Source organism: Taurulus bubalis (assembly GCF_910589615.1).
Source record: "Taurulus bubalis genome assembly, chromosome: 1".
Classification (NCBI taxonomy): Eukaryota; Metazoa; Chordata; class Actinopteri; order Perciformes; family Cottidae; genus Taurulus; species Taurulus bubalis.
Genome location: NC_136589.1, coordinates 27,107,027 through 27,134,270, shown reverse-complemented (window position 1 = coordinate 27,134,270; position 27,244 = coordinate 27,107,027). Strand labels below are relative to the sequence as shown.

The following is a 27,244-nucleotide window of genomic DNA, read 5'->3' as shown; positions in this document are numbered from 1 at the left end:
AAATATATACATCTTGTGAAGGTATATGTATAAAGTAGCATAACATGGAAACTTAATTCAAGGTCGTTTTTATTGGACTTCAGTACAGTAGCCTATATTTAGTGATGGCGAGATGAAGCTTCCTGAAGCATTGAAGCTTTCCATCCAATTGGTTCGCTCATGTACCGAAGCTTCATGGGGCTTCATCTGCTCTACTGCGCCACCAAGTGGACAATACATGTAAAACAGGCAGTGATCATAACGACAACATGGCTTTGGTGTGTGAAGCTTTAAATCGAATAAATTATGTTTGTGACGCCAATACATCAATTATTAACTTATTAATATTGTGTCTATCTTTATGATATAATGGCGGGGTCAAAATCAAAACTCGAAACAAATTGGGAGAGGGTTGTGATGTGACTGTGGGTCAGTGGCTACAATATCCGACTTTCAGTCAGAGGATCGGTGTTTCGAGCCTCGGCTCCGTTAGTCCATGTTGATGTGTCCAATATTTTAAAATTTTTTTTAAATAAAAATAAGAACTTTTTCACAGTGCTGGGCTTTTTGAGACTATTTCGCCTGCTTTATAAAATACCCTTTCACAGATACAGATGAAGCTGGGTACAGAGAGGAAGGGGGAAATCCATTGAGTTTCGCTGCCCCTTATATTTCAAATCGCACGGCAAACCCACGAACCATTTTCTGAATCAATCACGTGGTACGGCCGGCTCGCGAGGCTTCAAACGTCACCGCATACGTCATCGACACAAGCCTCGATACGCGCTTCACCAAAATCTACCTGGATTACTCGACACGCGCATCGAAGCCTCGACACGAAAGGACACATCACTACCTATATTTGAGCATATGCATTTGGTTACTTTCCAACTTTGACAGATCAGGAAAATTTCAGTAGACTACAGAAGTCTGCACAAACCATAAAGACCTATTAGCTACAGGCCTATAACTAAAATGTATACAACTGAAATAGTAACCAAAACGTCAATAGTCCTCCACAATGTGCTAGTGAATGTCAGTTTACGAAGAGAACTTTCAAATTAGAAGCATTTTTCGTTCTGGATTTAAATTTGTGTCTCCATAAAGATAGCAAAGTTTGCTTGTGTCAGCTGACTCCTTTGTGCTTTTCACCACACTGATCAATAAATGAACATCGTCTGAATAAAAACAGCTGTTGGAGCAGTGCAGGTTTTGCAGGATCAGCAGGAAACTTTTAAATAACATACTCAGTTCCCAGTTACAATCACATTAAACCTAATGCTGCTGATTGGTTGTGTTTTAAAGGATATTTTGAAGCGCTTAACAAGGTTAGTATATCCCGGGATGAGGCTCAACTTCAATCACGGCCTGTTTTTGTGAGGGGGAAGCATTATTGTTTGTGCTTTTAATGATTCAACTGGAATCAGATTAGATGTGCATTAGGCACCTAATGAACCCTCAGCAGAAGCACAAGATAAATCACCAGTTATTTGTTGTGTGATTCATCTTCAGATTGTGATGCTGAGCAGCTCATGTAAAAGCTGTTCAACAGTAAGAGGAAATGAGGTTGATGTGTTGATGTTACTGTGAACTGTAGAAGATGGGCTTTCAAAATCAATTAGCTGCTTCCTGCTGGTTCCCAAAAAAGGTTGAACGGGTCTGAAGGCAAATGGCAAAACTAAAAGTGACGGTATGGTTTCACAGATCATTATAATCGTTATTATAATCTTTATTGTTACCAGATGCCACCCTGCTTTTAGGGGAACATGTAAATGTTTCTGAATTATTATTTTTAGCTTTCAATACATTTCTGAGCCAGTTTTGTTAAATTATGTTTCTATTATTTACATTGTTGGTCTAACAATTATACTGAGAAGCTCAAATGTTATTATTCAGTTCATAAATTGATCATAGAAGGAAAGAAAAATATTATATATGTACTCCAAATATATTTATTCTAAAGCTTATTCAATAAATAGCTTAACTTCAATAATAAGTTTGCAGATAGATATTTTACACACAGTTTGATTAGTTCATAAAATAATGTATAATATTTAACACTGTTAAAATACTGTTTACACATCAGTGCAACAACAACGATAATAATGATGTAGTGTATATCTGGATAGGGAGTTTATTTTTGAACCTATATACTGTGTTATTGCCCTTTTTTAAAAGTAAGTAAACACATTAACCACTGGTTCTAAGTATGGTACCTCTTTACTGTTCTTTCCAGCGCCACATGTAACCTACACAGTTGAAAACAATGTATTCAGAGAAACCTTGAAAGTACTTCTGAGAAATGTAGGAAGTCATTGGTTGCAGTACAAGTCGTTGAGAGCGGCTGAGGTAAAGTAGGTAAATATAAACAGCACTTCATCACAGGGCAAATACTGAAAAATGACTCTGAATATCAGAAAATTATGATATATGTGACAGTGAGGACGGGGAGGTTGAGCGTTCCCAGAAGGAGTCGCTAACCGCAAATAATTTATTAGTCTGCATTTAAAGCTGAACCAAACAAACCTAACCCTGGCTGCTATTACAAGTTAGGATAATAAAGTAAATAGCTATAATTCTGGGCTAAAAAGTCCTCTTTGCGTTCCTGTAAAATTTGACGAAAAACGCCTATGCAAGTATACCCAAAGTAAATTGGAAGCTGTACTTGAACTATTCGGAGTAAATGCATGGTCTTGGTCTCTTTTGAAAGGTAACCATCTGAAGTTGTTTTCCCTCAATAGTCAGAATCACTTTAATTGCTGCTGACACTGAGTTATATAAGTTTGAACACACTAAAGTATAAGGTTTTTATTTCCGCCTGAACATTTCTTTGTAAATAGATGCCTGTAGATGACTATAAATGGGACTTATGGACTGGAAAACACAATGTGACAATAGCCTGAAGCCTTATCTAGTCTAAGTAAAAAGTTGATAATATCACAGAAAATGAATATTTTACACATGTTTTTCTAATGAAATGTCTAGGCGTTTTTCCATTTTGAGACTGAAAATATTCAGGATATATATACTATATACCTATTAAAAAGGCTTATAGTCTTATAGGGGTACTATTCATATTTACAACCAGTATTGCTGACACAGAGAAAATGAAGTATAAAAGCATTTTCATGCTAATTCAATGCCAAACTGAGGCTCTATGAGCAGCTGTCTCTTCTCATCAAATTGAAGGCTGATTTATGGATCAATATGAGGCGTCATCGGTGAGTTGCCTCGCTTTTGCTATCGTTTGTTTGTTTGTTGTTGTCTGACAAAAGTCTCGTTTGTAGCTGCTGTGGTGGTCTGATCTTGAAACGGCACAGCTGGAATCACAAGAATCGTAGGTTTCCAGAAACATGTGGCACTCCTACCGAACTCGTACCGAACTATAAATAGAGGCACAGTGAACAATAGAATGTACAGTAAAGGACGCCCGCGGGACGGCAGAACGTTAAGAGGTTTTAACTCCAACTGAATCTTATTTTAATCACTGAAATAATCAACGTATCTCCTCAAGTCACTTGCTGCTTGTTTTCTCTGAGAGCAGACACCGCCTACTCCAAAGGAGTCCACTGTGTCTTGAACACATATACTGGACCAGAGGAATGAAGTCCCTAAGACCTCTGAGGTCATCGCACAGTCCTGAAAAATACACGGCCTCACAGCATAAGGCTTCTTCAGGACGTAAATGAAATGTTTAAAACAACCCAGCGGTAATACAAGAGCTTCCAGCCTATCTCTACGATGAGACTGACATCCTGGATATGTACATTAACATGAGTATCTTCCTGTCTGCTAATGCTGAGGCGATACAAGCCTGGATGACACCACTAAACAGACGTTCAATCATCAGCTAGCGAATACATCAGCTGTATTCATCCATACACAATATGTATTAGCTTCTAATGCTGGTTTCTTGCATGCAGACAGACATGCAGATAAATACTCTAAAAGTCACATATTCGATGCAAAGACTGCTCTTTGGATTGATTGATTGGAATGAATATCAAGTGAGGACAGTTTAATAGTGAAGAGTTGAAGCTTCAGTTTTTAAAGTAGCAGCCTGGCTCTTCAGACGGCAATGTCCATCGGTCCAGACTAAAATATTTCAACATATACTGAATGAATAACATAAATGTAACATAAGTTACATTTTAAAAACATTCATGCTTCCCAGAGGACAACTCACACTGGCTTCAGTGATCCCTGGATTTTTCCTCTGCCAACATGAGGTTGTGATTTTGAGTGAAACGTCTGAACAGCTATTGAATGTCCCCTCAGGATTGATTGTAATCACTTTGGTGATCCTCTGACTTTTCATTTTGCGCCGCCATCGGAACAAAACTTAAATTTGTTTCAAAAAATAATAAAACCTGTATAATTGGAAACTGTTATGTTTTAAACAACTGCAGTATAGTTGACACATTTGTTATGTGTGCAAATTATCGCAGAATAAGCCAACAAGATAATAATTCACATTTGTGCAGTTTGTAAACTGGAGTTACATGGTTTTCATACAACAATAAACTGTATTTCTGTCTAAATTCCAAAAGAGGTGATCTGCCCACATTCACCACAGAGAGACACTAAAAAGCCCACTTACGCAGACGCACCTTTAGAGTGCATGGAAAGTGCATCCATGTAAATATTGAATGCACACACAGTTTGAGTTTCACTTGCGGATCAATATTGAAGCAATCTGGACGTTAATCTAATTTGCACTTCTGTTTTCTTCTTGGCAAAAGCTGCTGCAGACTGACAGTGTGGGATCAGTGTGGGAAATTAGAAGAAATTCAACATTCATGAACATTTTAGACTGGCAGGGTTTCTGTGACAGACTAGACAGCGAGGGAAAAAAGAAGAAGATAACAATGAGAGACTGTTGTTGAGACGGTGTGAGCTGAAAGCGAATAAATTGACCTTCAGTTGAGATTGTTTTGTCAACTGTAAAGCAAAAAAAAGTGCTGTTGTCATTTCATTAACATTGATTTCTAACTGTCTTTTATGAAGAATAAAAATAAGAAAATTATTTGATAAATTACTGTGCTTTTAATACGTTTATGAGACACGTGACTCTTTTCTCAAACATCTCATTTTGGAATTGATGTGTAGGACACAGTTTGCGCTGCATAACATCTTTTCCAAAGTACCATAAAAATCAAAAAATGATTGCTGCACTGTTCAAGCAAATAATGACTCATGAGACCTGCATCATCTACAGTACTCTATAAACACTAAGATGTATGGCATTTGTCCAAAAGTATGGACGTCCAGACAATGAACCCATGTGATTGTGAACATCATCTTCTGGTTTCAGGCTTTCCAACCGATTGGGGATCCCGGCTGCAGGGATTTGCTCCCATTGAGGAACACAAGGTCCAACACTGATGCTGAGCGATACGGTCTGGTTAGCAGTCAGCGTTCTGGTTCATCCCAGAAGTGTTGGATGGGTTGAGGTTGAAGCTCTGTGCAGGCCAGTCAACTAAACTGGGAAAACCATGCAGGCTGGCTTTGTGTGCTGGTTAATTATCATATTGAGACAGGACAGGGACTTCCCGAAACTATTGCCACAAAGATGGAGGCACACTATTATCTCTTGTTAAACCTCAGGGCCTCAAACCCCTTAGCTTGCCAAAAACTGCCCCAAAAATGACATGCACTTTTCAACACAATGCCTGTGAAGACCTCAAAAGAAGGATCCAATATAAAGCAAAATAAATTATTTCTGTTGCTGTTATAATAATTCTGACATTATGTGAGGCAGGTCAGCCAGGAACAACTGACCTGGATGTTCACTAAACCTTCACTGTGTAAAACTGGTGGCTGATTTGTCAATAACGCCCTCTTAGAAAGAATCGGATGAATAATTGATCAAAGACAAATGTTTCTTAAAATCCACATCCATCTGAGGGATTAGATCAGCAGGCCCAGACTTCAAACAGCAGAAACAAATCAAGGGCTGGCATGTTCTGAGGAGGGTTATCGATCACGGCTGGCTGCACCTCGGGGCCTCATGAGTGACTCTCTGACTGCTCCCACGCAGGAGTATTCAGGCGGTCTGGATTTCCAGGGAAAAGGGAGTCTTCAGGGCAGAGAGGTTGGCAGCTAGCATGTTGATGATCTCTCAAAGTCAGCCTTTCCCTCAGCAGCATTTAGCTGTTTATTTTTCTTATTTTCATGAACTAAATCCATTTTGGGGATGAGGCCAAACAGTGATTTATCACATTTCAAGCAGGGCCTTTCCTGCTTTAAGTGCCCGTTTTTTTTTAGGTAGAGGAGGCTCATTTGGCTCAGCCCTGACGACTCCCATCATACCTTGCTTTCCTCCTGCCTAATGCACTTCAGAGGAACCAGCATGGATCAATTAATCGATATTGTCATTAAACATATCAAATCATGCACTAGGGATTGGTTTTAATCATATGTTAATGCTGCAGGCAAAGGCAACTGCTCTTTCTAGTATATAACAAGTAAACATGAGGTCAGCACTCTCTGCTTCACGTGTGTTTTTGACTTGTTTTCTGAAAAGTGAGGGGAAACCCACAGTCATATCAACATATTCACTTTGCTTCATTATTTTCATTTGAACTTTAGTGAGTACTGCTCATTTTATACTCTTTACAACAATCAGGACAAAAACTTTTTTTGTCTTGAATCAGATAATTTTGTATGTAGAAAAATGAATGTGCCCCGATAGACAAAAATAAACAAATATATATGACGTTATGCTAATAGAGCTTTAGTTTAAAAAAAACACGTGAGTTTGCATATTTTTCTTAAAAAAAAAACAACTGAACTCAGGTAAATGTGGCTCAACACAAGTTCTCAGCACAGTGAAGGCATCTTCCTCGATGGATGGCCTTTCACCACGGACTTAGAAAAATCGAATCAAATCAATGACTCATTAATTACTCAATAAAGTCAAGGGGTCACCAGAGTAATACGGATTCATCCTTTGAGAGCCATGAACATCTGTGCAAAAGTTTGTACCAATATCGCAAGTGAATGTGAAGAAATTTCATTGGCTCAGTAATGGCGCCACAAAAACCTCAGAGCATCACCATAGTCATTAGAATCCCTCCTCTCCACACTATGCATGTAACCAATCAGTTTAGACAATTCAGCTTTGAATGTGTTTAGGCATATTTATTAACTTTGGAGGGAGCCAAGCTAACTGATTCCCCCTGCTTTCGGTCTTTATGCTAAGCTATAGGCTAATCACCTCCTGCATAATGCACAAACAGAAAGATCTTGGGAAAGAAAGCAAATAGACACATTTAAGTAATGGACAGTAACAAGCGAGTTGCTTTTAACAGAATATATATAAAAGAGCAATGCCTTTATATTATAATAGTCAACATATTAAAGCCAATGAGTGGGAAAGTGATTCTGTTTCTTTCTTGCTCAAGGACACTTCACAGCTGTCACAGGGATTAAACCTCTGCACGTTATCCCACTGGCAACATCACAATGATGCAAATCAATTTACATGTCCACAATATTTTGTGGGGACACTTGGAAAGTCACGAACAGATCCGAGCCTTTTGGGGTTGGAAGTTTGAGTCATGATGTCTGTCTGTTTACTCGGCATACAACTGGATTACATGTAATCAGAGAAGATGTTTTTGCTACAATGTTCTTAATTATTTCAAGAACTAAAAAGAAGAAGAAAAAAAGTTCCTGCCTTCAAGGAGAAATCGGACAGGCCTGTTTTGTGGTAAGAAGGATTAGACTGAAGTGGAAGTGCTGCTTTGTGCAGACTGGTTTCAGACCAGTAGGCGTCGCTGTTTCTCACTAATGAACCGCTGGACAGAGGACCTGAAGAGACGCTATGAGATCAGGGAAAAAGTCTCATGACTTTTATAAAACCTTCCTTTGATGATCATACTTATTTAATGTCCATAGACTTAAATATTGAATACGAAAATACCGGATCATAATTAATTGATTACACAAAATCGGTGTATTTGGGACATGTTATCTTCTAATACTTGTGGTATTTGCGTCCACCTCCGCGTCCCACATCTTGCTTCCAATTATCACAAGGGGCTGGACCGGTTACCAGACGAAGACTTCTGATTGGCTGAGACAGATGTCAATCACAGGCTCGCCCTGGAGCTCCTGTTGGCGAATACAGTCCACACACTAGAAGTCAGAAGTCAAATTTCACCAAGTAAGGGGACAGAGAAAGGAAAGGTGTACTACCCGAATATTGTGTGTGAGTGTTTCTGTCACGCTTCACAGTTAACACGTGTTATTAGACTTTCTTGCATTGGAAGCGTTTCTCGTTAATGTGTGTTTGTAGTGAGAAAAAAGAGAGGAAAAAAGGAGGTTAATTGGACTTGAGGACTTGTTGGCTCCTTTCTCCGGCGTGTCCACGCGCTGTGTTGGCGCACCTGAGTCTCAACATGACTTTGATGCCACCGAGCAAATAACCCAGCATAGTGACATTACATACGGGACGACATGTCTGCTGTGGTGAAGCTGGCTAAATGCGCAATTTTTCACTGCGGAGTAACCACTGGAGTCCAGGTGTCATCACGGAGAGCTGATGTGGCCGTTTGGAGGAGCGCAGCAGTTTGATGTCAGCTGGGATTTGACAGAACACAGGAGTCGGGGATGCCAGAGAAACCTTAGAGAGACAATCCCCGTCGACTTTCACCTGGATTCAACACGGGCTGCCCGGAGACATGGCCTCTGAGGTGGTGTGCGGGCTGGTCTTCAGGTTGCTTCTGCCAATGTGTCTCGCAGCTGGTGAGTTAAAAAATAAAGAATGAATCCACATTTACTCCGCATCTTAATTGGCCTACAATGCTGTGTGTGCGCCAGGTTGGGTTATGTGATTGATAAATGTATGATACTTTATCTGATATTATCCTAAAAATCCGTTCATCATTCTTAAATGTAACTTACGTCAAACAAATCCCTTTTTTTTTTACATTTGTATGAAATACTGCAAACCTGAAGTGTGCAAAATCATAAAATCAACATTCAAATGTTAAAATGTAATATATTTGTATGATGATTTGTGATTTACTGATGATGCTGAAGGTCACAGTTTATTCATCACTGCTGAGCCGTGTGTGTGCACTAAAACGGAGCACAAACAATAGCAATAGACTGCAGAGAGTCACACGTGGTGATTATATATCAATAAAAACCAGAGCAGTGGTGTACCAGCACCGTTCTTCACCTGGCTGTCACCTTTTATTGAATTTAGTAAAGGAAACACAGCCGACAACAGAACATCCAGTCACTGCAGAAACAACTTTTGGGAATCTCCACACTGTGCACAGTGTTTATGTCTCAGTTTGTTTAGAAGTGTATGATATTTAAAAAAAACAGACGTATCAAGTGCATGTTTTTTTATTTACAAAGTCTGAAAAAACTATTTACTGTAATAATTTATTCTACTCAGAGTAGAAGCAGAAACTGTTATGTATATTTTTGGTTTCTGTTTAGCTTTGTTTAGCTCTGTTTAGCTAATTAATCATCAGTCTTGTTATTGATTGTTTAGCTGCTGATGGGCATTCAGTGCATGTCTGTAGTGTTGATACATTTAGGTTGCCTTGATAGTGTTAGAGCTCCATGTCTTGTGTCATTTCACATTCCTCTGGGTTTTAGTCAGCGGTGCATTTGTGTTTTTGGGTTGTTTACAGCATAACTTTGCTCTCCACAGATGAAGTTATTGTTGCTGTGTTCGTGAATGTTTTGTTTGATTCACTCGTTTGCTATGCAGAATTTGAAGATGACTCACTGTCAACCGTGGCAGCTTTATTTGGATTTAGGGGGGACTTTTAGCGGCTTTAAACGGGCTGGAAAAGTCTCAGATATTACTAGTTTCTATGAAGACATCACTTAAACGCTGATTTAGAGTTTGTAGGCATGAAGCTCGAGGCATGATCACACCTCGCAGACTCCATTAAATGCAGTTTACTTTGTGTTTTACGCTGTAATTCTGTGGTAGGCCACAAGTGAAAAATGATTAACGTCTAACTGCCACTGAGGTTCCACTTTGGTGTCTGTGTAAGACTTATGGGGCAGAGGTACTTTTAAAGCTAACAGCAATGCTTTCTATAGATAAGACCCACTCAGTACCACCATAATGCATCACTTGACAGCCCGACGGCTCCTTTATTTCCAAAAGCAATTGTGAGGCCACGCATTGTCTCCATTAATTCGTGGAAAGTTTTAACAGTATGAATTAATAATGCGGTTGTGAGGGAAGAAATAATTGCCTTTCCCTTTTATCGTAAACATACCTTTTAATATTTTATGTTTTTTCAAAGTGCAAATGAGCACTTGTCATTCACTGCAGCGTTGCACACTAACTGCCAGGATGAAGGAAATGTAGAGTGGAAAGAATGGAAGGTGCACAGGAACAGTTAGGGGATGAGAGAAGTCATTTCTGCCATCAGCATCACCTGATCAGCAGCTTACTTTCCTTCATTGTTTAGTTTTGACAGTCATTTAAACTGGATGGATCTGCTGTAAATCAATAATCGCCAACCCATCAGCTATTGCTTTTTCCTTTTTATTATTTGTAACACCCGTGGCTGGAAGATAACTTTAGGTTTCATATATTTTCTGTCCTTGCTGTGATCCATATGTTCAGATTTCTAGCTTTGATGCGATGTGTTTTGGGGGCAAAATTGAAAAAAAGTATTTTTTGGCCTCTCAGAACAGATGTGACGTGACTCCAAACATCGACATTACCCTTACTGTATATGCTCTGTGTAGTGTAACACATGCATAAGCACACCGTCTCTCATGTTCTCGTGAAAGACTTATCTGCTGACATAACATAGTCCGTGTTTCCTGTTGGCCATCTGACAGCACCTCTATTGAAAAGCACAGAACTGCTGGGCCCATGTGTACACAGTCTCGTCTACCACCACCAAGCGCACACACACACACACACACACGCACACACACACACGCACACACAAACACACACAAACACAAACACACACACACACACACACACACACACACACACACAGCACACAGCACACAGCACACACACAGCACACACACACACACATTTGCACACAGCTACAGTTTAGCTGATCAAACCAGCCACTGTTTACATGTTTACAGGCAGAGTTTGGAGTGTGAACATGATTATGTGCTGGCGCTTTCCCAAGTATCTGATTTGATATCAAACTTGTGCTGTGAATGTACAGACGGAGCTGCAGGTCAGATGTGCTGAGTCGGGCAGGTTGCGGCAGAGACGTGCAGATGGGAGCATCTCTGGAATCATGACGCTTTAGGTTTAAAAAAAACTATTGCACTTTACAAACTTAAACAATCTAAAAAAATAATCAAACGTAATAATAATTGTATCATAGACATAAGACAATCTGAAAACTGTCAATAAATGCTTGATTTAAACTCACTATGTCAGTTCATTCAGTAAACCAACATGGTGAATGGTGTCAGAGGTAACACAAAACAACAACAAAGTGGTTAAAGTTGTAACACTACATGGCTTTGCTATGAGCTAGGACCGACTCACACAAGCTTCTAACATCTGTAAGCCATTCAGGTTTTAGTTCATGCTAGCTCACCAGCAGGCCAGTGATGGATGGCTGGTTAACAAGTCAGACAATTTATCTTTAAAATTGATTTAAATTTAACTTAAAGCTGCATTTAATACATGTCTTTTTTATTAGTCAAGTGATGGAAAATCAATTTTCAAGCAAAAAGGACAAAGATTCCGTTTCCAACTCATCAAATGTAAATACTTGTTTTTTTTTAAAGACCAAACGATAATCAATATTGATAATCAATACTGTAAATACGTGTCAGTTGCAACCTTAAATTAAATGAGTTTCTCCGAGAAGACATGTTATGTCATCTGAAAGGCTTATATTCTTACCCAGTAATTAGTTTTTACTTTTTAAACTCAGAATTTAGATTCTGGATGTGACCACTTTTAAATTCACAGTTTTTATTTTCTGATAAACAGTGAAGTTCTGCATAGTGGTGCTACAGACTTGATGTGGTATGATCTTCATTATGTTCTTCAGAGGGGTTTAAATTCCTCTGTTATCGCCCAGTGCTCGATCCGGCCAGGCACCGCACCGCCTTATCTTCTATCATGACATTTATGTTTTTGGGCTCAAACTCTTAAGTCAGCTGGCTTTGATTTCACGTTCAAGACTGACTTGCTTCTCTTGTGTTTCGCCTTTGTGTGGCAGTAATAATAGCTTTTACTGGGAGAGACAAAAGCCTGATTCAGACGTGAATGGGGAGGTTTTGCAGTAATCTGATGTCTGAAAACAAGGGCAGTTTATTTTCATTCCCTGTGTAAAAATCTTTAAATGGTGAGTCATACAGCGAAGGCAAATGGTCAGGAAGACTGCGGTCAAGTGTCTGCAGGCAACAGTGGGAGTAGAGTCATGTAGATACAGAAAAATTATCTGTATAGATACAAAATAAGTTGAGCAGAGGAATAATGTGGGACTACCGACTCGGGCAGGTTTAGAGCTTATTTAATGCCACATTAAATGAAGATAAAAGTGTGTGTGAGGCCAAAAATGAAAGATTATAAATCATTCACCCGAGAGGTTTAGGATTAAAGTATTCCAACTTCCAACTGAATTGTTTGAAAAGGAAACAAAAAAATCTAACGACAATGGTAAAGTGCCTTTTTATGTTGTTATGATCTACACATGTTGGTGGTTTTCTCAAAGATGACAGCCCTCCATAACATTTATTAACTTTTGTTAGTTTTCATTGGTCTGTATCTGAGCACAGAGAAAACAAGAAGGTTCACTTACTGTCGAGCTCCAGCAAGGGGAAAGTCAGAGCCAAGTCAGATGTCAATGAATAGGTCCATTGAGTGCGCAAAGATGAATAAAAGCACCATTTTCTGCAGTTAAATGTAATTTTTCAGTAGTTCAAGGCCAGTAGCTATGAGAAGATCCCTGTGATTTGAACAGTAACTCATCCAGTCGACCCGGTTGTAAACCTTGTGCTTGTTGATATAACCGCTAAGAAAAATGTAGGAGGTCAGACTGTGTGTCCACATTTTGTACACGCCGACTGTGTACTTCTCTCTGTTCCCGCACTACCTCCTGACTTAAAAATGTTCAAAGAAATGTTAAATGGGAAGGGGCTAATCACATATTTAGTGCCTACTTCAGGAAAACCTGAGAAGAGTTGTACATGTTATGGGAAATATTATTTGAGGTTGTTAAAAAACACAAGCTGTGTTTCATGCACAGGCTTCAGAGGTGAAATGGGTGAGTGTTCACTTGTTTACAACGTGGTTGAATTTGGACGCGTTAGCTGATGTTCAATTAGCAGGTTATGGGAGCTGTTTAACTGGTAAAAGCCACCAATCAGGGCAGATGGTCAGTATGACTGGGAAATGAGGTGCCTTACTGATCAATACGTTCAATTAATGGATTTTGGAAGTCATGTTTGCACTTAAGCGTTTTAACTTTCATCATGAGCTCAAAAGACTTCCTTTGTGTGGTTCAAAGGTGTGTGTGTGTGTGTGTGTGTGTGTGTGTGTGTGTGTGTGTGTGTGTGTGTGTGAGTGTGAGAGAGAGTGGGAGTGGGAGTGTTCGGTAAAGGGTGTGTGTGGAGTTTCATAATTTAGTGTGTCATGTGTAGTGACACATCCTAAATGCTGAAACAGTGCATTACATTCAAGCATGGGATTAATCTGTTGATTATTTTCTTGGTCAATTGTTTGTTCTATAAAATGTGAGAACAGGGAAATAAATAATGTCACATTTCACTGTATGAATGCCAAAGATATTCAGTTTACAATTAAATAAAAGAGGAACAATATGCATATCCTCACTTTTGAGAAGTTGGAACCAGCTGTTAATGAATCAACTATTGGTCTCAGTTTTAGAGGAAAGAAAATGCTACACGGTTATACAATAGTGATAATAATAAAAAGATAAAGAACTGGGGAAACTGTTTGTTTCAGTGTCTTTTATTATGTAAACATTAGCAATGGTCTTTCATTGGAATGATTGCCACATATCCTTGACATGTATCACTGTAATAAATTAAATTATATGAAACTAAACTGAACAAATTAAGGAAATATAGGAAATGGAAAAAAATCACAGGGAAAAATGTAAAGTTATGTTGGTTGTCAAATCTCATTTGAGGCCTCGATCAAAAAGACTAAAACCAAACACTGAATACTTTTTCAGACACTGGTCATGACATTTCACACACTGTTTAATTGAATGTTTTACCAACCAAAACTTCTATCGTGTATTTTAAGGAAATCTGGTGCGCTACTTGGTTGCAAAACTTTGAGAGATTTTCTTTTGTCGAGTTTTGTCATACAAAAAGGATCCAGTTTCAATAATGCTCATGTAATACTATGAGATTCTTGCCAAATTAAATCTTCACATATGATATGAAGCTGTCCTACGTGACGAGCTAACCGCAGGCTGCTCACTTAATTGTCTCTCTTAACACCCGAGGACTATCGGGTGGTTATTGGACTTCAAAACAAATGTCAATGCCCCGAATGACTAAATTAAGCACAGGCTCTTTTTGTGATGCAGGCCAGATGAACAGATAATGAGTTTTGTGATTGTTAAGTCAAGGAATGTTCTGGCTTTTTATAACTATGAGAAGCTTTTCTACACCGGGAACATTTTAACGAGTTTCACCACATGTTTCCCTCAAATCTGTGTTCAGCGGATCTCAATGACGACTCCTGATGCGGCAGCTCGTTGCCCCTGCCAGCTTTTGCACTTTATTTACTGTTAAACATTATGTAATGCACACAAAGCAATAAAGACGCTGTTGAATTAGTGGTCTATAAATGGATTGTTGTTTATTATGACCAAGAGGTGGATTTGCTGTTCAATCTGCTTTTGTGTCTTGTGTTTCTGCAGCTTGCCTGTTCAGGTACAATGCCCTGTCCTTCGTCTACCTCATTTATCTCCTGCTCATCCCCCTCTTCGCAGAGCCCACCGGCACAACAATGCAAGGTAAGATCTACACTGTAACTCTCTTTGGTCCTTCACATGTCCGATGGTTTTGGCTCTCTCCATCGCCTGGAGAGTCTTGACTGTTTTCAAAAAGCCTCCAGTTTGAACCACAATATTGTTCTCTGTAATGTAAACCAGCCCTTCTTCTCCAGGGGACTTGAATTTCCTTGAGATGAGGATGGATTTGGCACATAGTTCAGCCCATGAAAGGTAATATTGGTTTGTACGGCATGAGTCCATCTGTGATATTGAAGATTATCCACGGCCAGCCAGATCTCAGATGGAAAGACGTGATCCATCAGGAACCAGATCTTATTCACATTTGAGGCTGAAGTTTGGTTTATTTGCTCAGATATTGTCCATAAAGATGATAACAACTGAACACACATGCTGTGCTGTTGAGAAAAGAATCCTAAAAGAGCCTGTAAAATGCTCTTCAGAGAAAAACAACAACTTTGAGATGAGGGCTGTTTTTGATAATGGCTAACCACTTCAATTGTCAAAGGAGGATATAAAAGTTGCTCCTAAGGCTCCACTGATTCCTGAAATGGGTTTAATTTTGTAATGCCATGACCTGCGTGCTTTTGAAAAGTGTTATTAGTTAATTCAGTCGATGTCAATGTTGGTATTTGGGCTCTTTGGTATTTTGGTTTAGGAAAGATTTCAAGAAAAGAAATGTATATCACAGTGAACCTCGTGGCCGATATTTATGAGACGGAGGTGACTCTTCTCCTTACGGGTGATGAATGTGGGTTGCGGTCAGCAACTTCAGCCGCAACTTCATGCACTCCCCTCACTGCAAAACACTACACATAATATGGGTTATCTGTCAGAGACCACATGCAGTATTTAATAATACATAAACCCATATCGGTAGAGGAAACGACATCCAGTCCGAGAGCCGTCTCAGCCCGTCTCCTGCTGAAATAACAATCAGGAAGTAAAGGAGTAAGGAGGGAGCAGAGAAAGTGGACCACTTACACTCTCATCAATAGTTAAAGAGAGACGTCTTCGAGTAAAGCTCAGTGCTCATGTATCTGATCGCTGCTGACTTCAACGGCGGGTCAACCTTAATTGAGATAAATACACGATAGACACTTCAACAAGACATGACACATCAAACTTGATGCAGATATTTTTTTACGATGTTTTGTAGCTTCCATAATGTTTTTTTCTTGGTTGTAAGAAACATTATTGATGACAATGTACCTGTCTCTTTGGTCAACATTGACCTTTCTGTAGCCAAAATATTTCCATACAACTGACTAGGGCTGAACGATTTTGTATAAATTACACACTATTTACTCTCGAATGATTACAGCATATAGAAGCAAAGCACAAAAGAAGTGTATATTACACATTTGCACACAGGCAACTTTTAAAGTAATTACTACACTGTGGTGACTATAATCTTAAAAAGATTATAAGGGACTGTTCTGTTACTACGTGACAGTCATCAGATTGTATCAAAACCATCCACAATACACACTGACAGTGCAAACACATCTCACCGTGCAGAAAAGAGGCACACTACAGGTTTTTTAGAGGGAGTTCGCTGAGGTATTGAGTGTAATTCAGTGATTTCTTCTGATGGTCTGTTTCATTTTGTCTGTTGAATCTTAAAGGAGATATAGCAATTCAATCTGGAATCATTCTTTAGGCTTAATTTGATTGAAGAAGCCACAACCGTGCGTTGTCCCCAAGGATATATTAGTACATAAGAGGAGACGAACAATATCTTATGCAACTTGTTGTTGTTTGTGATTTACTCTCTAATGTCGTAATTGCACTATTTGGATCCACATCCCCTTGAAGGCATTCAATTCTCAGTGGAGGTGAACAAAATCTAAACTGTTGCTCTCATATGGGAAGCGGGCATTTTAAGAGCCGTTACAGTAGGTGCTATATGCTTTGTTGAATGGGCACCGACATGGCAATTTCCCTTTGGGGAGTCTTTTAGTACTGTTGCATGGAGTTGTATAAATATTTGATGTTATGGATGATTTATCAGGTTTATGTTTTAGCTAGTAGACTTCTAAAAGAGGATGTCTGGTGTTAAAGCAACTCCTAGTTTGGCTTTTTTTTTTATCTCTCATTTATCATACTTTTGTAGGGAGTAGTCGAGGAAGTACTCGGAGCTTTACTTAAGTAAAAGCAATATCTCAAGCAATATAGCAAAAGTAAAAGTCCTGCATTCAAAATCTTACTTCAGAGAAGTGCATAAGCATTGAAATCAAAATATACTTAAAGTAAGATTACTAATTATGCGGAACTGACCATGAGAGAATAATGTACTATCACTGGATTATAATTATTGATCACGCATCACCAATGTAGCAGCTGGTAAAGGTGAAGCTAGTTGTAACTACTTTATATACTGCTGGTTCGCTTAATCTTTAATAATACAAATACATACATTTAGTAATAATAATCTTTAAAATTAACTTGATGATGTGAAGGACACAGAAGTCGGAGCGACTGTGGCTCAGTGGTGAGCAGGGTCGTCCTTCAATCAGAGGATCGGCAGTTCGATCCCCGGCTACGCTAGCCCATGTCGATGTGTCCTTGAGCAAGACACTTAACCCTAAATTGCTCCCGTAGCTGCGCCTACGGTTTATGAATGTCCTGATGTGGCACCTTGCATGGTAGCTCCTCTCACCAGTGGGTGACTGATTCCTATGTAAAGCGTCTTTGAGTATTCAGAAAAGCGCTATATATATATATATATATATATATATATATATATATATATATATATATATATATATATATAAAAAAAATTTGAAAATGGAAATGCTCAGGATAAGTACCTCAGAGTAAATCCATCGCTGCTGGCAGAGACTATGTGGTTAACTCAGGTTTTAATGTCGTCAAACAGATACTGTTCTCTGATTGATAAGGGACAAAGCAGCAATTGTCAGGCAACCAAGACAGATGGCCATCACACAACAAAAATGTGTTTTGTTGTGCTTAAAAATAGGAAAAAAAAGAATGACAGAACCAAAGCGATTGCCTTGTCCAGAGCCTTTGGACCATACCTCTGTATTTACAAGCATTATGTTCCTTCTTTGTGAAAGCACAAGGACTTACAATGGGAAATTAGCACAATTTGTTTTCACTTCTACATTTAATTTGCCTGCCATGGTCTGTTTGTACACACATTTGATAAGGTTAGCCCTCAATGGCCTTAGGCTTAGCAGTAGTGCTTCACCTTAGCCAGGATATTGTGCAATACGCCACAGTAAAACTATTAAATGTTCCCTGCAAGGATGCAGTAAATTTAATGAGATGGAGACGTTGCTCTGGGAAGAACCAGTGGATAAAACTGTGCAGATATGTGGGCCAATTTAAGGGCTCATAATGGATGCAGTAAGTGCCACGACTAGCATTTCTTCATCAAAGAAGAAGAGTCCAATCAAGCTGGTTTTTCCCTTAAGGTGATCATTTTCATTTTCACTAACAAGACGGGGTCTGAGAAATCCTATTGTAGAGAATTATCACCATAACAACTCCTGAAATTATCCCAAATACCTGTAGGTGCACTGTAAAATAGCCATGTGTTGGACAGCTGTGGCAGACTGCTCTCATCCTTCCCTCCCAGGAACAGTAATGTCCACTGACAGCTGTGTTCTTTAACTAAATTAAAGAAAGACAACCAAAGAACACCAAAGTCAAGAAACCCAAAAACCAAATCGGGTATAAAAGCTGGTTTGGCTCCTTCTTCGATGAATTAGAGAAAGTTAGAGGTCTCGTGGTCCACCAGAATGTTTATTTGACTTTTCAGCAGAAATAAACTTTGCTGTATTGTACTATTGCCAGCTCTTAACCAGGGTATGTATTATGATCCACAGAAAATCCCTCTTGGTTGCTTTCCCAGTCACCTTCACCTTTTTTTTTTTTTACTAATTCATTCATAACAGCTCCGGACTTCCCAGCTGATCACACGGACATTGATCGTTGTTGTCTCAGAAATACCAAACACTTCTTAATGTTGCACAACTCAAAAAGTATTAACATTTTCCTCCTGTGTCAAGTTTCTGTACCTTGAAAAAAAAAAAACCAGCAAAGAGACCTTTTCTGGGTTTCAGTGCATGAACGGCAGAAATACATGTGGAAATCCTTAAAGTGAGTGGTGTTGAACTCACTGTAGCTGCTCTCCTTCTCCAGGCCACACAGGGCGTCTGCTGCAGTCCCTCTGCTTCACCAGTATGTCGTTCCTGCTGCTCCACATCATCTATCAGATTACCGTCAACAGCCTCCTGGCCGGGGACTCCCTCACATCTGACTTCAACTGTGAGTACAGTACACTGCAGCCTTTATGGCCAAGGCTCTGACGGTAGTGATGTTTGATGTGTATGTTGAAATCAAAGCGACTTTCAGGTCAAGAATCCACGAAGAAAGTGCAGAATGGATTTGATTGATTTCAGCTTTTGCTGTGTGCAAACCTTTTGAAAGGCATACAAGAAGTCACTTTTATGTATTTAGAGACCCAACAGACTAATAAACCCTCTAAATTAAATTGTGGTTAAACTGTGACAGTTGCAATCCTGCCTCCTATAAGTTATGTTAATATACAACAAAATGGTTTTGCCAAATATGATTATATGCAAGAAACATCCAGTGTCCAGTCCAGTAGTATTAGTTACATAAAAAGATGGGTGGGACGGATGGTCGGTGTAAGAAGACGGGACTTTGATACTGGAGGGTTTTGCATCCTGAGTCCCAAGTGTGATCCGGTTAAGGTTACTACTTTGGTGAAGGTTAGTGAAAAATCATGGTTATTTGGGTAACACAATTTAAATTAAACAAGGCCTATCTTGATCTTCAAGTCAAATATTTAATATTCAAACAGCACCGCCCCCTTTCCCTAACCTTAACCAAATGCTGTAAGAGCCTAAAGGTGTCTTCATAGCTAATGCAAGGGGATGAAAGAAGTCCTGTAGATAACAAAGGCTAGGTTTCACGTTGCATTAATTATATTCACATAGTAGCGATCTTTTATTTATTTTGTGGTACTAACGTGGTTGTTCTGGCCTGCCTTTTTTAATTTCTGAATATTAGAGTGTTCTATGCGGCTGCTTTATGTGTATTGTTTCATTTACTGTGAAAGAAAGCAAAGATAGCTGCGAGCAGAAGGTTTGCTGTGGAAATGTCTTCTCGAGATGTTTTCTACTGAAAAGAAGAAGATAGCTGACCTTTTTGCTTCATGTTGCCGTCACAGTTTACAACCTTAGAAAAAAACACAAGCAGCCCAAACTGATCAGTCACAGTTTTTTTTTCTATTCCCATGTAGTATCTCTGTAGCCACTATAGTCCCAGAGTTTGGCCAATATTTTAGGAGTTGGACATCCGCTTTGATGTAGCCCTAACTCTGAATGCTAAAGTACACATTAGGCTTGAACATAACCGTAAAATGCTAACCATGGTTTAGTTGCCATTATTTTTGGAAACACAACATTGTTTTTGCAAGGACATTAATTAACTACCTTTCCTCATTATGTCATTACAAAACATAATCCATGTGACAACACTTTTCATTTACATGTCTTAATGTTTGGAGACAGGGTTGGATAGTTGAGTTTATACATTTCCAGGTGGTTCTAACAGGAATCAACCCACGATTCTCTGACAAGTGACTCACTCTGAGATCTTATGTAAGCACAACATTGTGAGCTCTCTACTTGCTGGGCCACATGTTCATGACAGACTGTGTGCACACGTGTGTCCTATCCATCACACTGACCGTTTTGTGCCTAAACTCTGACCTGAGCTATTGATGCAGTGTCGCAAAGTTGTAGATCACCAGAGAATCTGTACAGGGAAAGTTCCCACCCAGAAAAAAATAAGTGAAGACATGCTCCATTTGCAGCAGATGGTAAAATATGCTCACTAATAACAAGTCTCAATTTCTAGAAATATCCTCACTCTTATTTCATTTGGTCACATCATGAAGATTTATGAATGTAACACATTCCTCAATGTAATTAGCTTCCTTGTGCCATATGTCGACGTAGGAAAAAAAAATGTATTCTTTCTGCAAGTAAAGCAAACACTGTACGCCACTGACTCAGTGTTGGGAAGGTGTTAATAGTTGGCCTTGGGCTTCTCATGAAACTCTGTATCAAACTGTAAAATGTGAATGTGTCTAGACGGGACAGACCCTGACCTTGTGTTCTAATGACTTGTTCTTTCTAATGGAGGTAATCCGCTTTCCACTGTCGAAGTCCAGCCAACTTTGCTCAGAGGGCAGAACGGACCTTATCGCCTCAGGCAGAAACACACAGAACTGTTCAGAGAGGGTAGACTAAATATTCACTCAAGGGAATCTTTATTACTAGAGGGCGGCAGTTTCTGGCAGATCAAATCCTGGTGTGATGAGAGCATAATTTCTATCCATCTGCTGTATTTATCTATGTATTATCTGTGTACGTCTGTCTATTGATTTACACAACACTTCTTGCATTAACAGGAATGTAAAGTGTGAAACAAATTAACATATTTTGTGAATCTTTACATATTTTGTATTTTGAAAAGCTTTAATTTCACAACAGTCTTCATAACTTCATAAGTGGTAATTTTTTCAATGGCAATTTTAAAGATAAATATGTGTTGATGTCCTTTTAATTTCATGACTAAATTGTAATAACAACGTAAATAAAAAAAATCATTCATTATGGTTTTAGAGGGGCTGTCGCAAATAGCGAACATTGTAGCGTTGTAAAGTCCAAAAGTCCATTTTACTAAAAAAAAGAAAGATGTTATAATTTCCAACATTCACCACATGTTTGTATCTCATGAAATATTCTGCTTTCATTTCATAACTGTTGACATTTAGCGTTTCAAAAACATTATTTTCACTGCAGTCAAAACACTGTTTTCTTCTCTGGTTGTCCCACACAGAGGGAGGCACGCACACACTTCGGCTACTTTCATAAAAAAAATATGAAGATAATGATGATTCTACTAAGTGAAACATAAATTTACCAAAAAAAATGGAAAGTCAGTAACATGTTCTCGCCTAGATTACTAAACACATAGTTCAAAGTATGCTATTTTTATTTTTTTGAAGATAAAATCTATATAGACTATGATTACAAAACAATTGGCACTAACAAACCTTATATTTATGACCAAAAGACTGCCGTACCTGCCTATGGTTATCTATAATTCAAAGTATTTAGGGTTTCGTTTCAGAATAAATATCATGAGCTCCATTGGCACTTAAATGAATACCATCTTGAGTCATTATCTGCAACATTTAACAACAAAGTCCCCGTGTAAGCACGGTGCTCAGGAACATGAGCAGCTGGTAGATCCTGGCTGTCGTTTGACAATTAATGAGGCATCGGGTGGAGAAATAATATAACATCACACACTCATGAGGAAAAACTTTATATAGCGATAAAGAGACACAAATGAAGTTAGTATTGATTTGTAAAGTAACATTTGTCCAGCACATTGCTGACATCACCACTGTGAGGATTTGTATACTTGTGTTTCTACCTCCTGAAGTCAGTCATCCTATTCCTATTGTTATTTTTGGGCTACATATGCAACAGGAAGTCAGACATTAGTCTTTGTCCCCTCGATGCGCCGCCTACATTCTGAGTAAATGCCTTATCTCCGATTTCTATATTTGGCATCTCACCCCTTGACACCCTTTTTGTTTTGGCAGCCAAGTATAAACAAGGAGTTCTCCTTTTGCGGTGAGGCGGTTATCCTCCTTCCAGATAGCTTCATATAATTTCCCCTATTCACCGTAGCCAAATACGCCATTAGAGCAGTAAACTGAGTTGAGTTTGAACTAGAAAACTTTTTCCAGAAAGGCTGAACTAACGCCTCCAGCTGTTAGATCAGGTCAGTGACTGGTCACCAGATGAGCTGGGGCCAGCTTCCTTTGGAGTCATCTGTCTTTCCTCTGTTTGTAAAAGCCGTTCACACCCTGTTGAGTCAGCACAGGCATAAGCATTTGCATTAACTGTCAAAGACCACCAGATATAAAATACTTTCCTGTGATTGTCTCAACTCGTTGACAGTCACTGTATGAAGTTGCAACCCCCACCCATCTGGAGATTAAGACGGTTAAAACAAACCATAAAAAAGGATTTGCTAGTTTGATTTGGCTCATATATGATGGCAATGGATATTTCACCAGCCCATAAAGAATAAATGGCCTGTTGAATGGCAGGTTTGTGACGAGTTCCTCAGAGCTAGTCTTCATTAAGTCCAGTAGGCACTCTTGTTGACCTTTACCGCCCTCCGTATCCACACATATCCTGCCCACCATTACCCAAATGTAACACATTTACTGAATTCTTCCTCTGCATACTGATTGCCTGATTACAGTCATGCCGTGCTGTAATGTTGCTGCTGCATATCACCGGTCTCTGAGGAAAAGGGCAACAGGCATTAGGCCCCAGAGATAGAAGAGGGAGTGCAAAGAAATGCTGTGCTGAGAGGTTAACGGCCCAGCAAGTACAAAGGGTGTTTTATGATATTCACATAAAGTCTGAGGACAGGTATTTTTGGTGCTCAGCTGGGGTGGAAAGCTGCCTCGCCTCAATGGGCAGAACGTCTCACACACTTTTCCAGAAGGCTCCATGCTGAGTTCAGGCCGTATTACACAATATTCCTCTCTTCATCCTATGGATCAGTCTGGCCTGACTTTACCTTCTGGCATTCCTCATGCATGACACTGGTTTCCTCTTTCACCTGTGAGCTCAGTTTGGGCTGGGTGAAGTTGGGTGTTGCAGATGTTTGGACTTGGGAGTTACTGAAACAGAATCTGTCTTGCCTGCTGTGGTCAATGGGCTGACATTTTAAGTGGAAGAGTTTTTATTTGAAGCTTTAAATGGGGCAATTTCTCTCTGATCTTTATTAACCTTTGTAGGTGACTATTGGGGATTACAATATCCTCAGGGAACCATATTTCCTGTAATATAACAAAAACTGTAGACCAGAGGGCCAAAAACTGTGAAGTATGCAAGTGGCTGGCATTACATGTACTGATGCTTTAACCTCTCCCACCAGCAATGTTTGTTTATGACAGTGTGTTCTGTACAAGTTTATATTTGTGCTTGTTCTTGTAAGATATCCCCGTATAATAAAGCTTCATTGTGCTCTCTTTGACCACTAGAGAACACAATGATTAATAAAATAACAACATCAAATCAGGCCAGTGGCTTGAAGTGGGGCGCAATGGACCACACCCATCCCCGAACTTGGCCTTCATTATGATGTCCTAGATAAAATCTGTCCACAGTCATGCTCAGTCATCTTCGACTAACATGTGATCAAACGGTTAACTACTGAAACACCCAGCCGACGGGGAACAATAAGACCATTTCATTCGTCCTATTTGTGGCGACCCTTCTGGTTCCTCCTCCACTCGCTCCTGAGAAAAACCAGAGAGAGTCTTGAGTCTTCAGCTTGCTAGCTAAAGGTTTGACGTTCCACCACCAGGTTGTCTTTATTTGCCTTATCTGGTATTGTTTACTGCCCATGGTTTAATTGGGATTGAGGATTTTTTAAATTTTTTTTTTTTTTTATAGATGCCAAGTTGGGTGTTGATTCTCAGGGAGTTCGGGATTACTAACAACTTGATTACATTACAGACTCCTTTGATATAATGTTAATATATTTTTGGATTAATGTTGAGTAGGACTTTTCTCTCAAACATGTTCCTTCCAGGGGGAAGCATATATATATATATATATATATATATATATATATATATATATATATATATATATATATATATATATATATATATATATATATATATATATATATATATATATATATATATATATATATATATGCAACTTCACTACTTGGCCCAAAATAAGTTTGAGTTAATTCAATTAATCATTGAGTTAAGAATACTGATTGTTTTTTATTTATTATGTTCCTAAATAGTTTTTAGTATGTAGAGATATGATGAGATGATTTACAATTCAGAATATATACATATAAATATATAAATGTATATTTTCAGCTAATAATCAAATGCAACCGATCATCAATATGCGATGATGACCCGAGATGTTAGAATAATAACTGATTTGTGTACGTTGTTTTTGACAGTCTGCGATGTGTTGAATTACAGTTCGGCCAGTGAGCATTTTCTCAGTTTCAAGTTTCTTAACAGTTCAGCTTGAGTACGACTTGACTTTGTCATTGAACATTTAATACTCTAGTTTAACAACAGTTGCAGCAAAACCACGTTTTAGGCTTAACAACCTCCTGAAAGTAGTTTGCGCTCAGGTGTCCGAGCAGATAAAGTAATTCTGATTCAGCTCTCTCTCTGTAGTCTGTTTTGAGTTACTGTCACTGAAGTGTGTTTTAACATCCTCACTGCGCTCCATAAACCATGAACTTCAGCACTGCATCAGGTCAGCAACTAATTAGTCGCCTAATACACTGGCAAAACAGCCGGAGATGTCGATCTGTCATCGAGTCGAGATCCTCAAGTCACAGGCTGATGTTATGTTTTCTCTGGCAGCAGAACAAAGGCCTGTCAAACTTCGGCAGTTCTTCTCAGTGTGCCGGTTGAATACCTGGAAATCTCCCTTTGAGCGCTGGAGTGACGTTCAGGAACACTTCAGCCAGTCCGAGCTTTGGAAACAAAGCTCACATGAAATGTTTTTATTTTCTGCGTGAGCACAGGATGATTGATTATTTTCCTCCTTCACCTGAAGATGAAATATCAACTGAAATGGTTAAAAAAATATTCTGGCTCTTACAAATGATTTTAAGCCGGTGTTTTAAAGGTTTATTTTATTGTTGTTGTTATTATTATTATTATTTTTATTATTAAGGGTTTTCTCAGAGGCAAAAATACTACTTTTACAGACTAGATCTCAATTATTTCTAATTTGGTAACAGTGAATAATAAACAGCAGTTACTAGCAGTACCTATACTGGGTACTGTAATTTGAAATAAATCATTTTTTTCTTGTTTGAAAGTTTTTCTATGAAAGCTGCTTGTAATGACTATTATATAAAAGTATATTTTAAAAGACTGCTATATTCACTAACTCACTGTTTTTCTCTAGGTTCCCAGTGGGAGAAATCCATAAGACAAATTGGCTTTGAGAGGTAAGATAATAATGAATTCAACACTTTAACAACAAATGCATTCACTTAAGTAACATGTAGACCGCTTAGTAAGACCCAGAATATGAATCCCTGTTAAGAAAAATTGTTAAAGAATCACATTTCTCCTGACGATCATGGATCATAAAATACATGTGGATTTTGTATAACTGAGCATGAATCTCTCTCACAGAGTATTTGCTGATAAAAAGGAAAAACAGCAATATGACCACATCTTTAAAAAAAAATTAATTCAGAATCAAGCTATTAATATTAAGATATTTATCTCACCTGTTAAAGAACATACATGTTATTATCTTCCACTGTGGAAGGTTGCATCATTTGTGAAAAGTGTCCTAAATATAGCAATCCCACAATAACATTAAACACCACTTTTTGCGTTTAGCCTCACTGGCCCGTCATCTGACAAGGTTTATAAATGCTCCTAACTTGTCCCTGTGTGGATCCTAATGAACGCTAAACCCAGTTACGTCTGACAAACAGTTGACGGGCCTATCTTTCAAAGCTTTTGCCGCTGTGTCTGTCTCCGCACACCCCCATGATCGTGTTAGATGTGGTTTCCTAAGTACGGGAATGTCCAAACTCAGCCACATCCTTTTTCCAGTACTCAACAGCCCTCGGTGGATAGTATACTGTAAGTGGCGGAAGTAGAGCTATAAACATTTTATCCCTCCTGCATTTACCTGTTTGTGTTGGTGATCATATACAGTATACAATATTTACAGCTGCATAGGCGGATGCTTTCTCCCTTTTACAGCCCGTGTGGAGGAAAATGCAGAGTTGATGATCTATGGAGTCAAAAGAGAATTCACAGCTGTTGTGTGTCTTTTCACCCAAACAGATCCTTCAGTTTCCTCAAGCTTGACCTTTTCAGATCCTTTATAAATATCAAATATTTATATGGTTTAGAACGTATTTTGTGAACTCTCTATTTGGCATTTTTCACTGATGCCTCATGAACCTCGTCAGCCTGAGGCAGGTCTCAGCACTGCTAATGTTTCTGTAATATTCTCACATTATAACCAGGGAAAAGTAGGAATCATTAAAGCAGCTGGCTCTGATAGTTTCCATCTCTTTTCATCCACGTGAGGATGCGCAAAGCTTCACAACAATAAAGCACTTGGAAACAGATGTCCTTGATTAGATTAAACTCCAACTATTCATCTGAGTGT

At 38.8% G+C, this 27,244-nt stretch overlaps 1 protein-coding gene across 1 annotated transcript in view; it reads left to right on the top strand.

Annotated features, from left to right (window-relative positions):
• Nucleotides 1–8,666: 8,666 nt before the first annotated feature.
• piezo2b (piezo-type mechanosensitive ion channel component 2b) overlaps nucleotides 8,667–27,244 on the top strand; it is a gene marked incomplete at its 5' end in the record, with an annotated part of 78,880 nt that continues 60,302 nt past the window's right edge. The window contains 4 exons of the mRNA XM_079222619.1: nucleotides 8,667–8,730; nucleotides 14,859–14,954; nucleotides 19,122–19,247; nucleotides 26,012–26,054. Of these exons, the coding sequence (XP_079078745.1) occupies nucleotides 8,667–8,730; nucleotides 14,859–14,954; nucleotides 19,122–19,247; nucleotides 26,012–26,054 (329 nt within the window). The remainder of the gene's footprint in view (nucleotides 8,731–14,858; nucleotides 14,955–19,121; nucleotides 19,248–26,011; nucleotides 26,055–27,244) is intronic.